This window comes from Lepus europaeus, chromosome 12 (genome assembly GCF_033115175.1).
Source record: "Lepus europaeus isolate LE1 chromosome 12, mLepTim1.pri, whole genome shotgun sequence".
Lineage (NCBI taxonomy): Eukaryota > Metazoa > Chordata > Mammalia > Lagomorpha > Leporidae > Lepus > Lepus europaeus.
The window spans coordinates 82,343,184-82,359,950 of NC_084838.1; the positions used below are offsets into that span (position 1 = coordinate 82,343,184).

General features: G+C 41.9%; 1 protein-coding gene and 1 pseudogene across 1 annotated transcript in view; both read left to right on the forward strand.

Annotated features, from left to right (window-relative positions):
• The window catches only part of OSTF1 (osteoclast stimulating factor 1), a 70,040-nt gene extending 64,705 nt beyond the window's left edge, over nucleotides 1-5,335 (forward strand). Inside the window, exon 10 of the mRNA XM_062208431.1 lies at nucleotides 4,807-5,335. Coding sequence (XP_062064415.1) covers nucleotides 4,807-4,865 — 59 coding nt within the window. The 3' untranslated portion in view covers nucleotides 4,866-5,335. The remainder of the gene's footprint in view (nucleotides 1-4,806) is intronic.
• A 3,103-nt stretch (nucleotides 5,336-8,438) lies between these two features.
• LOC133771334 (mitochondrial import inner membrane translocase subunit Tim17-A-like) lies at nucleotides 8,439-9,107 on the forward strand (annotated as a pseudogene).
• The last annotated feature ends 7,660 nt before the right edge of the window (nucleotides 9,108-16,767 follow it).

Below are 16,767 nucleotides of genomic sequence, written 5' to 3' on the forward strand. Positions count from 1 at the left end.
ATGCAATTTCCAATTTTTTGCCCATTTTTTAACTGGATTGTTTGTTTTGTTGTTGTGTTTCTTGAGCTCTTTATAGATTCTGGATGATAGCCTTTTATCAGTTTCATAGTTTGCAAATATTTTATCCCATTCTGTTGGTTGTCTCTTCACTTTGCTGAGTTTCTTTTGCAGTACAGAAGCTTCTCAGCTTGATGTAGTCCCAACTGTCAATTTTGGCTTTGATTGTCTGTGCTTCTGGTGACTTTTGCAAAAACATCTTTGCCTCTGTCAGTGTCTTTCAATGTTCTGTAATGATTTGATGGTATTGGATCATAGATTTTGGTATTTTTCCAATTTTTAAAAATTAGGGGGGGGCAGCACTGTGGTTTAGCAGGTAACACTGCCACCTGCAGTACCAGCATCCCATATGGGCACTGGTTCAAGTCCCAGCTGCTCCATTTCCCTTCCAGCTCTCTGCTGTGGCTTGGGAAAGCAGTAGAAGATGGCCCAAGTCCTTAGGCTCCTGCACCCATGTGGGAGACCTGGAAGAAGCTCCTGGCTCCTGGCTTTGGATCGCCTCAGCTCTGGCTGTTGTGGCCATTTGGGGAGTAAACCAGCGGATGGAAGACTTCTCTCTCTCTACCTCTCTCTCTGTAACTCTGCCTTTCAAATAAATAAATAAATCTTTTAAAAAATCAGGGTACAGTTTACATTAAGTAAAGTGCCCAAGTGTCCAGCTTGGTGACTTTTTTCCTGCTGTGCTTACACCTGTTCACTACAGTGCAGGTCAAGCTACAGATCATTTTCTTTTTTCTTTTTTTAATATTTTATTTATTTATTTGAGAGATAGAGTTACAGACAGTGAGAAGGTGAGAGGGAGAGACAGAAAGAAAGATCTTCCATCTGCTGGTTCACTCCCCAAATGGCCACAACCATCAGAGCTGAGCTGATCTGGAGCCAGAAGCCAGGAGCTTTTTCCAGGTCTCCCATGTGGGTGCAGGGGCCCAAGCACTTGGGCCATCTTCCACTGCTTCCTCAGGCCACAGCAGAGAGCTGGATCAGAAGAGGAGCAGCTGGGATTAGAACCCGGCACTCATGGGATGCCAGCTCCAGATTAACCTACGGTATCGCAACACCAGCCCTGAGATCATTTTCTACACCTTAAAAGTCTCTCTCAGTATCCTCTGCTTCTCTCACTATAGTTTTGTCTGTTTGTATACTTGATATAAATGGATTCAGCAGTATGTACCTTTTTGTGCCTATCTTTCACTTATGTCTGTAAGATTCACCTACATGACTATATTATGCCTGCACCATTTGTTTATGTATTTATTGTTTATTTGTCCTAAGTGTTGATTCTTAATTTGGGATGTGTAAACCCAGGGCAGTAGGATTCAAGAAAAATGGGAGTGAGGCAGGAGAGGATGGGGATGCTGCCAGGAGATACCGGATCATGTTGGCCATGCTGTGGGGTGGGCTATGAAGATACAGCTCCTCATTCTGCATTTGGCCATGTAGGGAGTTTCCAGAAAAAAGTGCTATGGAACAGTCCACACAAAGAAGGAAGGAGAAGGAGTTTATTTGTCCAGCTCATGCATGTCTCTTGATTTTCATTCAGAAAGATGGCAACTCATCTTGCTTTTCTTAATGGGAGCAACAAGATGAAGATCAAGAGCAGAACTCATCATTGGAGGACACAGTGTCTCCAGTGGACAAAACACCAGATTGTGATAGCAAAGTAGAAAGGGAAAAGAGCTTTGCTCTGGATCTTTATGGCTTTAGCTTTTTAAGCTATTGTTTACTAACTACACAGAAAGTCCTAAAGTTCTTGGGGAGAACAAAAAGCTAGTCCCTCCAGGTTCTGCAGAACTTCTGAGAATGGAGAGTCTCCCCCTGGAGACTCCTGGTAGTTTGGAAGCTGGTGCGAAATTGCTGAAAGTTGGCTCTCACTTGCTTTCCTCTGAGTTTTCTTTCTTTTTGTACAACATAAATCCATTTCTACAATGCTTATACAAATCTTCCCTTCTCTCTTTTTCTTTTTTTTAAAAGTCAATATCATTTTTAAAGCTTTATAAGGCCTTTTTCATGAAAAAACCTATTACCATTAGCATACCTGAAAGTTAACAATAATTTCTTTATATCAAATACCTTGTCCTTGTCCAACTTTGCCATTTTCTCATACATTTGTTTATTTTTGGTTTACTTATCTATGCATCTTTATTTTTTAAAAAACATTTATTTATTTATTTGAAAGGCAGAGTTACAGAGAGGTAGAGCCAGAGAGAGAGAGAGAAAGAGAGAGAGGTCTTCTCTCTGCTGGTTCACTCCACAGATGGCCAGAGCTGAGTTGATCCAAAGCTAGGAACTAGGAGCTTCTTTTGGGTCTCCCATGTGCATACAGGGGCCCAAGGACTTGGGCCATCTTCTACTGCTTTCCCAGGCCATAGCAGAGAGCTAGATCAGAAGTGGAGCATCTGGAACTCAAACCAGCTCCCATATGGGATCCTGGCACTGCAGGCTGTGGCGCTACCCGTTGTGCCACAGTGCCAGTCTCTATTTATTTTTAATTTTTGTTATTTGAGGGGCAGAGAAACATTCTGTCTGTTAGTTTACTTCCCAAATGCCAGCAGCAGGTTAGAGTGGGCTGGGCTGAAGTGGGGTATTGGGAACTCAATCCAGGTCTCCCACACAGGTGACAGAGACTCAATAACTAGAGTCATTTCCACTGCTTCTCAGGGTCTGCGTTAGCAGAAAGCAGGAGTCAGGTGTCTAGCCCACGTACTCTGATGTGGGATCCAGGTATCCTAACTGGCTTTTTAACTACTAGGCCAAATCCCCATCTCTCCATTTATTCAGGTTCAATTTGTGGCTGGAAATATGTCTCATATTTTATTTTTTAAATCAGTGTTTATTTTTTCTCTCTTCTTTCATAAATTTTAAATGTATTTATTAAAGAAATTTGATTTATTTTGAGTTTATATTGAGTTTCCCAATCTGGACATTACTGATTGCATTCTCATGGTGTTTTTTGTAATATTCCTTGGTCATCTATGTTTTTGTCAGTTGGTGTTAGATCTAAAGGTCTGATCTGATTTAGAGTCCACTTATCCAGCTGTCTGTCAGTCTGTTGTCATGTATTTTTCCTTGGGATGGAGGGAAGAATACATCATATAGAATATCATATTCTTCCATCAGAGGCACATGATATCTATTTGTCACTCTTCCTGTTACGTGAGCAGCTGCTTGTGATCATTGTCTAAATCTGTTTCTTCACTAATGGTTGCAAAATGGTGTTACTCTATGTCCGTCCTTTTTTTAAAAAAATATTTATTTATTTGAAAGACTTACAGAGAGAGGGAGAAAGAGAGAGAGAGGGAGAGAGGGAGAGGGGTGTGGGGAGATCTTCTATCCGCTAGTTCAGTCCCCAGATGACTGCAAAGTCAGGAACCAGGAGATTCCTCTGCCTCCCATGTTGTTAGCAAGAACCCAAGGACTTGGGCCATTTTCTGCTGCTTTTCCCAGGCCATTAGCAGGGAACTGGATCGGAAGTGTGGAGCAACCGGGATTTGAACCTGCACCCATATGGGGTATTGGTATCGCAGGTGGCAGCTTTACCTGCTACGCCAGAGCTCTGGCTCCAGTCACTCCTTCCTCAGTCCTTAGCCAGGACTTACTATACAGAAATATCTGCCCTTATCAAATCTCTGTTTACTCAGAGGTATGGTTTGTGGAACAGGGCAAAGTAAATACTTGTTTTGTGCTTATTATTTAAAGAATTTTCCTAATAATTAACTACTTATCATTATTTGAATGGACCCAAATGAATTCTGTTTGGTGTGTAGTGAAATATTTGATGTGCTTAATCCATTATAATGGGCGACCTTATGGATAACCTATCTTTGGCTAGTGGAGCCCTTTGCACTTTGGACACTGAACCTTTTTCCCATACTGCTGTCTTTGATGGGATCCTTGCCTTTTGGTGTGTTAAAGGTTCTAGGTCCTTCTCTTACATTTCCCACCTCAGACTTGGAATTAGTCAGCTCTCTAGTTAGCTTTGGGGAAATGGTATTTAGAGACCATGACCTTGGTGTTAGTGATGTAACAGACTGAGCTCCAGCAACACGCCTGTGCTTGCATTCCAGTTTTCCTCCTACAATTATATGTAGGGTGATCTTCCTCCGAGAACCTGACCGACAGTTGAATAGGTCAGGAGTCTTCTTTTGAGCCCTGCTCCAGGTTGATTTAAAACTTTCTGTTGTAAAAGGGTTTTGTTGTTGTTATGTGGGTTTGGTTTGTTTTTGTTCATTTCAGTCTTTTGCTCCTGAGTATACCTTATTTTCAGTTTTTTCTAAAATGGAACTAAAGCTTCTGTGTTTTCATTCTTTCGGTTTTCCGCCTTCGTTTGTTAGTTCTTTCTACCCAGTGACCTTGCCTTCAGCCAAGGGCTTAGGCTGTGGAGCAACTAAAGCCACATGCGCTTGTCCCTAGGGGGAGGAGGTTGGCAGCACGTGTTCAGAGAAGAGTGGCTGCTGCTGTGTTCCGTGTTGATCCTGGTGCCTGTGGCTGACGGGTTTCTCTTGGGAACAGGTGACACTCCCTTAGCACCACACACCTTGCTCTTCTGCCTGTCTAAGGAACTTGCAGGCGATTGTAGTTGTCAGGCTCTATGACAGCAGCAGCTTAACACCCTGAGCAAGCAGCAGCAGGAACAGGTCTTCAGAGAGCGTATAACTGCTGGGTTACAGCTTGTTGAATTGTGAAAGTGAAGAAAAATATCTCAGCAATTTATAATTTTTCTGGTTTGCTTTTCTTCCCCATTCGTTTCAGATGCGGTTCGGACATTAAGCAATGCTGAGGACTATCTTGATGATGAAGACTCTGATTAATTCCATTCTGGAGCTTGAGATCTAAAATTTCTGTTGCCTTTGCCATTCCAAAAACCTTGTCTTTGCCAGAAGAGTGTTGGAAACTGTTTTTTTTTTTTTTTAAAAGAATATATGAATGTGGCAGTGTTGCACCATGTTTGATTAGAACATGTAAATGAATAGTTCTCATCTTTGGTTTGCCAATAAGTGACTAGTTACTATGCTGTATAAAATACATTTATGTTCACCAGAGTAGAACAAGAAAAGATTATTTCTATTTATCAAGCTAAATGAAGTTTAAAAATCAAGATTTGTGGTTTTTTTTTGTTTTTGTTTTTGTTTTTTTGTTTTAGTTAAAGTTCTTTACCTCAAGGATTGAGATATTTTGAATGGGTTTTTCGGGGAGGGTTGCTTATTATAATAATAAACCAAAATACTTAACAGAAAGTTGTCAGCTATTCTGACAAAAATAAACATTTTAAGAGACTTTATTCCTTTTGTCTTTGTGGTATCCATCACTGCTGATAAATAAAGCTTTTTATATTTAAGTAAGAACTGATTTTATTATTTTATTTATTTTTATTTATATTAAAGTTATTGCATCACAGTAGCCGTGTTTCTGTTCAGCTTCCTGTATCTCCTTGATCTGATTAAAGTCACGATTTTTATCATTGAGAAGGTACATGTCTATATAATTTTAATAATTCAGACTTCTCGTTTTATCTGTAAGGTGACACTTAGAGTAAAGAAACCCATTAACTCGTTGCAGTTTGCTCAAGGTTTGAGAGGTTAGAAAAATTGATTTCCTTATGAGAGACGCCATAGTTCTCCCCATGGAGTAGTCAGGAGCCGTGGCACTTTTTTGCATTCAGTTTTTCTGCTTTGATAACATTTCTTTTCTCAAAGCACGGGTCTGGCTCGCAGTGGTTCAGTTTTTTGCTAGGACGTCAGCATGGCATGGAGCCTTCTGTTACTGAGGTGACATTTTAGCTGAGGTTACGGTATTGTGTCGCTACACATGATAATATTAAAAATGTCCTGGCCATGGAATTTCCTTGACGCCAGGGCCTGTGCCTAGAAGCATGTTCTACAAGACATCTGTGCTCATTTCAGAAACACTTCGGTGAAGAGAAGGAAATGTTTGAAGAAGGAAGTGAGTTAGCTCAGGAAATGAATAGCTGCCTCTATGCAGAGTTTCTCCTATCTAACTCACGAGATTTTCCCTTTGTAGGTGCCTTGAGAAGAATACCGAGAGCAGCCGGCTCTAGGTTTCTCCAGTAGCCCAACTCAGTGTTTATTGAAAGGGATGTGTATAGGCAATGATGACACAGAATGCTCACGAATTCTGGGACTTCTAATGGAAGGTATTCTGTTCTCTTATTACATTTGATTTAGCCATTTACATTTGTTCATCAACATAGCCTTGATGATATGAAGTCCTTCTTGCAATTGTTTCTCTTCCTACTTCTTACAGAACCTTTGAGTTTTGTGCCTTAAGCGAAAGCTTTCGGAGACCCCGACTCCTGTCATTTTTTAACTTTTGTCTACTTTGGGCTTATGGTGATGAGTATGGATACCACCTAAACCTTCTTCACTTTTTTAACACAGGCAGCAATAATGTAGTTAGTGTGACTGTAGATACTGTACAGATACTGTGAGCTTTATTTAGGAATATTGTTTATGTATCTAAGGAAAAGAAGAATGAAACTTCACTGTCACTGCTTTTAGCATTATTAAACCTATGAGAGTTCTTGAAAATTGGCTATCTAGGTTTCTGGGGGGTAAGGGAGGCTTTAGCTATATGCATGAGGTTTTGGTGAAACAAGACAACTTATTGTGTTGTGGGTAAAAGTCCATGGGAAATGTATTTTTGCTTTCTTGTTTATTCAGCTGATCTGAGCTTTCTCAGAGATACTTTAGTGCTGAGCTCAGCGGCAAAAATCAGTTCTAGGAACTTGCCACTGCTCTGACTGCAGAGGAGAGCTTTGATTGTGTTCTGGAAATGACTTCGGAGGTTTTGCTGTAACCTGAGCTTTCTGCAAGTCACTGTGGCCGAGCTCCTTCCCAGCCATTGCATCCGGTAGATAGAAAATGCCCTCCAGTCACTTGGGCAGCTGTAGTTCAGGGAGCCTCATGAAAGAACAGTATTTTATCAGGGGTTCCCTTTCGCCTTTCTTTCTGGGATTAGTCACTTGTAAATCTCTTGGTTTTGGCCTGCCGTACAATATAGCTGTCAGCTTCTCTGTTAGTCAGCTCCCACTTGCTCCTTTCTTTCAGTAGATAGCCTGGTTATTACCCAAAGGGAAATGTTGAGTGAGGCAGTAGTTGCCTTATTTTTGTAATCTGAAAACAGAAGTTGGAAATAATGCTAAAGGTGAAATTTCAAATAATTTTAATAGAAGGAAAGTATTTTTTTTTTCATATAAGCCTTTTTTCATAAAATGCTTCTTTGTGTAGAATTTATGATCCACTGATATTTGCTGATATTGGTGGCCACTATATTTCTTATCTTCATAAATGATGATTTCTTTTCTGATAGGCTAACATTTACATCTGATCATCTGTATTTCTCTATTTTCTCGACTTTTTTTGTTATTGTAAATATGTATATAGGAGTAATACATAGAACAGGAATACTTGGACAGCCAAACTTTAAAGTGTCTCATTACTGAAAGCTGGGGTTTTAGTTGGAGAGTAGTGCAAAAAATTATGCTATCCCTATTTTTACTGCAAATGCAGCTTTGGTGTACAGTTTTCTCAAGGAAAAATTGCAGACCTCAAATTTATGGTTTATATCTCATTTCTTAATAACTAGCTTTTACATCTGATCCTCCCTTAAAATGACATAAAATTAAATAAAGCTACCATTTATTAAATGCCTAGTCTGCCAAATGCTGTGTGAGACATTTTCACAGACATGGTATCATTTGATGTTTATAGCAACCTCAGGCAATGAGCATGGATGCCTCTATGTTTTTACGAAAAAGCTGAGATTTGCATAAGTTAAGTACTGGGTCAAGTTCACACTGCTTGAAGGTGGACGTGCAAGTCTCATGGAAACCTGAGCCTGTACATCTGCTGCCCACTGCATCTGCCAAAAGTTACCATTCACATCCTTTCAGTAGAATGTAGGATATATGGGACAGACATTTGGCGTAATGATTTTGACACTACTTGGGATGCCCTTATCACATATTGGAGTAGTTGGGTTTGAGTTCTGTCTCTACTTCCAATTCTAGCTTCCAGTTAATATGCATTCTTGGAGGCAGCAGGTAATGGCTCAAGTACTTGGCTCAAGTACCTTTTACCTGTGTAGGAGATCTGGATCATATTTCTGGTTCTTAGCTTTAACCAGGCCCAGCCCTGGCTCTTAAAGGTATTTGGAGAGTAAATCAACAGATGGAAGATCTCTGTCTATCTCTTTCTTTCTCTCTCTCTCTCTCTCTCTCTGCCTTTCAGATAAAATGAAAATTTAAAAAATGAAAATTATTCTTAAAAATTAAAAAAAAATACAGAAACAGACCAGCTCCTTTTCCAACTCAAGGTCTGGATTTAGGCATTTAAATAATTCAGACCTGCGTCGCTGGAGTCAAGATGGAGGGGTACACTCGAGAGCCTTGCCCCGACAATTCGTGGATGACTGTGGTGGGGCCTTTACAGCAGGTACCATTGTGGTGGAATCTTTCAGGCAATCAAAGGTTTTTGCAGTTCTCCAGTGGGGGTAAATCACAGACTATGAGGGGGGTCTGACAGCCATTAAAACCAGGGCGCCACAGTTGGGAGGTAGCTTTGCAGTTTGGGGAGGTCTGTTTTCCATGATTGACTGTAGTATGGTTCAAGTCAGAGGGAAAGAAGACCCCTGGAAGTCCATCACAAGTGGTGCCATGATAGGAGCCATCCCGGCAACAAGAAAGGGACCAGTGGCCATGGTAGGGTCAGCCGCGATGCGTGGCATTCTCCTAGCTTTAATCAAAGGTGCTGGTATCTTGTTGATCAGATTTACATCTGCACAGTTTCCCAACGGTCCTCAGTTTGCTGAAGACCCTTCCCAGTTGCCTTCAGCCAGTTACCGTCCTCACTGTTTGGAGACTATTGACAATATCAGTTGGGAATTGACAATATCAGTAATTGGGAATTACTGAACAGAGTGAGCTGGAGGTCAAGAAGGATTTCAGAAGACTAAGTTACAGTCTTTTTAAACCATAGGTAGGACAGCTGTGGCCAAATAGACTATGAAGAGACATTGAGCACTTTTTCTATTTAAACGAACGTGTGAAGTATCAAAAGATAATACATTTATTTATTCACACATGGATTGCATTTTTGATAAAAATAAATGTCTCCTGTCGTGAAAAAAGAATAAAAGAGCTTAAAAGAAGAAGGACCAAAGGACCAGGGCAATGAAATGTGCCCATCTTTTTCTGGGGGCTTCTTTGCCTGGTCTAGTATGTTCTGTTCAACCAATAAAAAGCTCCTGGAACTTAGTCTATCTTTAAAAAAAATAATTTAGCATATCTAGTAATCAGTTAATCATATTATTTGAATTAACTATGAGTTCTTTGAAAAGATCTTTTTCTTCTCCAGAAAAGCATTGGCAGAGTTTTTGATTGCCAGCAGTTGTACAGAAATGTGATATCAGGTTTTACCTCCAGTTTCCAAAATCTCCCACTCTGTGCACATTAAACTGTGAGTATTAAAGAAGCACAGCAGTGTCAGCAGCTGTTCCGCTTGCTTTGCGTCTGAGTTTCTGTTGCTAAGTTCTGCAGTCTGTGTCCCTGGGAAGCCTCAGAGAATGTTGTCTTGCCCAAGTCTAGGAGTTGGTTGTGAGCATAGTGATAACCTCCCACTTTGCAGGCAGATCTGCTGTAGCCTTCTGCCAGTGGCCTTCTGTTAGGGTGTCCCAAGAAGCATATTCACTGCTGTACCAACTGCTCATCTCCCTCATACAGTTTTTTTTTTTTTTTTAATTAGACAGAGTTAGACAGAGAGAGAGAGAGAAAGGTCTTCCTTTCACTGGTTTACCCCCAAAATGGACACCACGGCTGGCGCGCTGTGCTGATCCGAAGCCAGGAGCCAGGTGTCCCTCCCAGTCTCCCACGCAGGTGCAGGTGCCCAAGCACTTTGGCCATCCTCCACTGCCCTCCCGGGCCACTGCAGAGAGCTGGACTGGAAGAGGAGCAACTGGGACTAGAACCTGGCACCCATATGGGATGCTGGCGCCACAGGCTAAGGATTAATCAAGTGAGCCATGGCGCTGGCTCCCTCATACAGTTTTTAAAATGATTAATTGGGGCTGGTGCTGTGGCATAGTTGATAAAGCTGCCACCTGCAGTGCCGGTATCCCACATGGGTGCTGGTTCAAGTCCTGCCTGCTCCACTTCTGATCCAGCTCTCTGCTATGGCCTGGGAAAGCAGTAGAAGATGGCCCAACTCCTTGGGCCCCTGCACCCACATGGGAGACCTGGAAGAAGCTCCTGGCTCCTGGCTTTGGATCAGCATGGCTCCAGTCATTGTGGCCATCTGGGGAGAGAACCAGCAGATTGAAAATCTTTCTGTCTCTCTTTCTGCCTCTGCCTCTCTCTAACTCTGCCTTTCAAATAATTAATTAATTAATTAAATCTTCTGAAAAAGATTTATTTGTTTGAAAGGCAGAGTGACAGGGAGAGAGAGAGAGAGAAAGAAAGAGAGAGAGAGAGAGAGGTGAAAGTGAATAAGAGCAAAATCTTCTATTTGCTGGTTCACTCCCCAAATGACTACTACAACACCCAGTTTTGGGTTAGGCTTAAGACAGGAACCAGAAACATCATCTGGGTTTCACACGTGGGTGACAGGGGCCCAAGTACTTGTACCATCTTCTATAGCTTTGCCAGGTACATTAGCAGGGAGCTGGATTAGTGGCAGTGCATCAAGGACTCAAACTGGTGCTTTGATATGGAATGCCTACTGTACCACGAGGCCAATCCCTCTTTCCCCCATACTTTTAAATGAGTAGAGAACAGTGGTATTTCCTTCAGATCAGGTGTGTTTATATATGGGAATTTTTTTGAATATAACATTTACTTTTTGTGAGTTATGGAGAGTTATATAACTAGAGAAGAACTGGATATTATTATTATTATTAAAGTGACCCAGAGCAAGTGGGGGAGAATTCTGCTTTACATTATTGTTTCTGAGTCATTTGATGATCTTGAAAATCCATGGGTCCAATATTTGGTTCCTCATGATTTCAAATCAGAAAGGTGTTGGGTATAACCAACTTGCTCTTACATTACGTCAAAATGGAAACAATCTAGTTACTCAAATGGGCAAGCTCTTAATGTTATCCCTATAAGGTCTAGGTTTCAAGAATTTAGTCTCACAATGCCAATGAGATAAACACAGGGAATCTAAGACACCTAGAAATGGAGTCACAAAATCATCATTAGTTTTGAACTTGGCCAAAGAGTTCAGAACTGAATTAGGTACTTCATAATTCCCCTTACTAGAAAGTAAACTCCTAAGGCCACAATAAAAGATCTTAAACCATGAGAGAATCCGAAATGCAGAAATGAAGCCTGTTTGGACAAAGATTTGCTTGAAGAATCAATCAAGATCGTTCATTGACTGAGACTAGAAATAACTTCAGAGAAATCCACAGCCCTAAAATGTTTCTCTGTGACACCAGGGCTCAGGGGAAGCCTGGATTGCAGCTGTCTCCTGGTCATTTCTTTTCTCCTTCAGGTTCTTATTTATTTATTTGAAAAAGAGAAAGATAAAGATCTAGAGAGACAGAGATCTTCCATCTGCTGAATCACTCCCCCAATGCCTGCATTGCCAGGCTGGGCCAGCCCAAAGCTAGCAGCCTGGAAGTCAATCCAGGTTTTCCTTGTGGGTGTCAGGGACTCAAACTGCTTGAGACATCACCTGCTGCCTCTTGGGGTGCACATTAGCAAGAATGCTGGGTCAGAAGCAGAGACAGACACTCTAATATGGAATGTGAGTGTCTTAAGCCCTGTGTCAAATGCCTGTCCCTCACCCTGTCATTCCTGAGGCTTGTGACATTGGACTCTTTGTATCTGTGATGAGCATTAGGTAATGTTGACTCCTTCTTGTGTGACTAAGATGTCATTGCTACATCCCGTTTTAGAGGATTGTGATCAAGGACCTGATTTTTGAGAACCTCAGGTTACAGCATAACCCACTGTTGTTGCTCCAGTGTCAGCTTTCTGTCGTGTGATGCCCCTTTTCTGCACTGGAACACATGACAGAGCCTTCTGTTGAATCTTTAGATGTTGGGTTTCAGGAGGAAAGGGCACTCAGGGGTCTTCCACTTAGAACTCAGAGAGTATGTGAGTGTGGTGCGGTGTAGTCAGAGGTTTTCACTGGGTCACTGCAGTCAGCAGTGCTGGCTGGGAGTATCTCTCCTGTGAGTTCTGTGCTTCTCAAAGAGTGTTTATATTTTGGCTTCCACTTACAGACACTGGATGACATTTGGGATGCCTTTATTCTCATTCAAAATTGGAAATGGTGCCTTATCCTCTCCTTTCCATTTTTTTATTATGAATTAGCAGGTTTTTTTTTTCTGTAATGTTTTGTGAATATATTCAATTCTACTTCTACCTCTAACTGTTAATCATACTGGAAAAGTTCAGCAAGAAAACTGTGTAACTGCTAATGTGAGAACTGTTCTTAAATTTTTTTTTTTTTTTGATAGGCAGAGTGGACAGTGAGAGAGAGACAGAGAGAAAGGTCTTCCTTTTGCCGTTGGTTCACCCTCCAATGGCCACCGTGGTAGGCGCGCTGCAGCCGGCGCACCGCGCTGATCCGAAGGCAGGAGCCAGGGGCTTATCCTGGTCTCCCATGGGGTGCAGGGCCCAAGGACCTGGGCCATCCTCCACTGCACTCTCTGGCCACAGCAGAGAGCTGGCCTGGAAGAGGGGCAACCAGGACAGGGTTGGTGCCCCGACCGGGACTAGAACCCGGTGTGCCGGCGCCGCAAGGCGGAGGATTAGCCTAGTGAGCTGCGGCGCCGGCCCTGTTCTTAAATTTTGACATTGGACAGTCCTTAGGTGTTACTTACTCTGTCCAATACCTTGCTTCGCTTACCCCTTTTCCATAGCTGGAGTCCAAGGTCCAGAAAGGGCTTGCTGTCAGGAACATAAGTTAATGACAGTTGATCATTGAGTGAGAAATCATATACAAAGGATTGGAGATGGTGGTCATGGGTATTTCCCTCTATATTGGTTATAGTGAGATTGTTTTCCCGCTGTAAGCATTTTTTCCTTTCAAGGTTTTTTTTTTTTTTTTTTTTTTTTTTTTTTTTTAAAGATTTTTTTTTGTGTGTGTATTTATTTATTTGAGAGGTAGAGTTACAGACAGTGAGAGGGGTGACAGAGAGAAAGGTCTTCCTTCTGTTGGTTCACTCCCCAGATGGCTGCAATGGCATGAGCTGCGCCGATCCGAAACCACGTGCTTCTTCTAGGTCTCCCACGTGGGTGCCTCAGGAATGACAGGGTGAGGGACAGGCATTTGACACAGGGCTTAAGACACTCACATTCCATATTAGAGTGTCTGTCTCTGCTTCTGACCCAGCATTCTTGCTAATGTGCACCCCAAGAGGCAGCAGGTGATGTCTCAAGCAGTTTGAGTCCCTGACACCCACAAGTCCTTGGGCCATCTTCTACTGCTTTCCCAGGCCATAGCAGAGAGCTGGACTGGAAGAGGAGCAGCCGGGACTAGAACCAGTGTGCATATGGGATGGCGGCACTGCAGGCGGAGGATTAACCTACTGCAACATGGCACTGGCCCTTCCTTTCAAGGATTTTTGTAAGTACTTTGTATTCAGCTGTATCTATTTTTCCTTTTCTTTTTCTTCAATTACATTTTAGTCGCTCATAGGGAAATGGGAAAGGTCTGATCAAATCAACTGGTATGTTACAACTTTTAACTCCTGAAAGCATCATTATTATGGAAAGAGAATGAAATGCTAACCAGAATGAAATGTGAGATCATGGAATTTATTATTTGTGTTTGGTGGCTGTTTCCTCTTACCTCCCCTAGATAAACAGGAGTTGGATGTCCCCTGCCTTACATTTTATGGCATCTTAGTCACTGTAATTTTTTTTTTTTTTTGACAGGCAGAGTGGACAGTGAGAGAGAGAGACAGAGAGAAAGGTCTTCCTTTTTCCGTTGGTTCATCCCCAGTGGCCGCTGCGGCCACTGATCTGAAGCCAGGAGCCAGGTGCTTCTCCTGGTCTCCCATGCGGGTGCAGGGCCCAAGGACCTGGACCATCCTCCACTGCACTCCCGGGCTACAGCAGAGAGCTGGACTGGAAGAGGGGCAACCGGGACAGAATCCGGTACCCTGACCAGAACTAGAACCTGGTGTGCCGGCGCCGCAGGTGGAGGATTAGCCTATTGAGCCGTGGCACCGGCCAGTCACTGTAATTTAATCCCATGAGTATGTCCAGTCACAGAATGTCCGTGTTTCCTGCACTTCCTCTCTGTTTCAGCTTCAGCAAATGGCATTTTTATTTATAAGTTGCTTCCTTTTTAAATTGAAGAATAAGAACTAAATATATTGAATGTATGGTAACCTTGTTTAGACACAGTGAGGAATTTTAAGAATGAAAGCATGGTTTATAGGTAACATTTGAGTAAATACTGTGGCTGCTATGTTTTGTTTTCAACCAAGATCCTGGTAAACTTTGTAATGATTTCAAATGAGTAAGAATACAGGCCATTTTCACTTCTTCAGTCTTTATTGATATGCCTTGTTTATTTTAATGGTTTGTATGTAATTTTCATTGCAATGTTAATAATGGTTTCACATAAATTCTATAAATGCACAGTAAAATCTTATTGTGTTCACATTAGTTTGTGGGTCTCCTCTATTGCACATGATTGTGGTTTAATCCTAAAACTGCAACTGCATCCAGTATTGTCTCATTTTCCTTTTTACTGCTAGCTGTATAATAAACTTTATTTTCTGTATAAGTCATTTCATTTCTCTCTCAACATAATTTCTTTGTTATTGGAAAATATGATACTCATGTCTTAAGCAATTCTTCAGTTATATATTGTTTTCTTGAGGCCAGCACTGTGGCACAGTGGGTTAAAGCCCTGGCTTGAAGCGCCGGCATCCCATATGGGCACCGGTTCTAGTCTCAGTTGCTCCACTTTTGATCCAGCTCTCTGCTGTGGCCTGGGAAAGCAGTAGAAGATGGCCCAGGTCCTTGGGCCCCTGCATGCACATGGGAGACCCAGAAGAAGCTCCTGGCTCCTGGCTCCTGGCTCCTGGCTTCGGATCAGCGCAGCTCCGGCAGTTGCAGCCATCTGGGGAGTGAACCAACGGAAGGAAGACCTCTCTCTGTTTCTTCCTCTCTCTGTAACTCTGTCTTTCAAATAAATAATAAAATAAACCTTTAAATACATATATATATATATTATTTTCTTGTCCTCTATTTGATAAAAATCCCTAAAAAAATTTCCTTATCTTCATTTTAATAACTAGATTTTAATTGTGATTTGAAGGATGGTTTATTATTTGACCCTTTTAAATTATTTGATCTTCAAAAATGGATTACCTTATGCTGTTTCTTAAAATATTTTTAAATTGCTATTTTATTTTTAAAACAAGTTTTTTGTGATTATTATTAACATATAATAAAGTTCACCTGTTTACCATGTACATTTCAGAGGCTTTTGGTATATTTGCAGAGATGTATAACCATCAACATTATCTAATTTTCTTTATTTTAAAAAATGTAGTTATTGGAGAGGTGAAAAGGCAGAAATAACTGCCATCTGGTAGTTCACTCCCCAAATATACAAAATAGGTAGCACAGGCTGAAAACAGGAGCCAGGATCCTGATCCAAGTCCCCATATATGTGATAGGAACCCAACCACTTGTACAAGTGCTACTACCTGCCAGGTTCTGAAGTCAGGAGCCAGAGGTGGGCATCAGACCCAGGCACTCTGATATGGGATGTGGGCGTCTCAGCAGTCTTCTACAAATGGTGCTAGGAAAACTGGATCTACTCATGAAGAAGTCTGAAACAAGACCTTTACCTTACACCTTATGTAAACATCAACTAAATGCATTAAGGCTCTAAATCCATGACCTGATACCTCAAATTACTAGAGGAGAACACTAGAGAAACTGCAGGTCATCAACATAGGCAAAGACTTCTTGGAAAGGACCCCAGAAACACAGGCATAAAAGCAGAAATAGACACATGGGATTACAACAAGCTAAGAAGCTTCTGTACTGCAAAGGAAGCAATCAACAAAGTTAAGAGGCAACCAACAGAATGGGAGAAAATATTTATAAACTATGAAACTGATAAAGGATTAATACTGTGGGCTGGTGCCATGGCTTAACAGGCTAATCCTCCGCCTTGTGGCGCCGGCACACCAGGTTCTAGTCCCGGTTGGGGTGCCGGATTCTATCCCAGTTGCCCCTCTTCCAGTCCAGCTCTCTGCTGTGGCCTGGGAGTGCAGTGGAGGATGGCCCAGGTCCTTGGGCCCTGCGCCTGCATGGGAGACCAGGAGAAGCACCTGGCTCCTGGCTTCAGATCAGCGCAATGTGCCGGCCGCAGCGGCCATTGGAGGGTGAACCAATGGCAAAAAGGAAGACCTTTCTCTCTGTCTCTCTCTCTCTCACTATCCACTCTGCCTGTCAAAAACAAGCAAACAAACAAACAAAAAAAAAAAAGGATTAATACTTGGGATCTATAAAAAGTTCAAGAAACAACAACAACAACAAAAAACCCATATAAGAAATGCACAAAGGACATGAATGGGCATTTTTCAAATGTTGTGGTACAGAGGGCCAACAGACAAATGAAAAAGTGCTTAGGATCGCTAGCCATCTGGGAAATGGAAATAAAGACCATAGTGAGGTTTCGTTTCACCCCAGTTAGAATGACTATCATCCAAAAA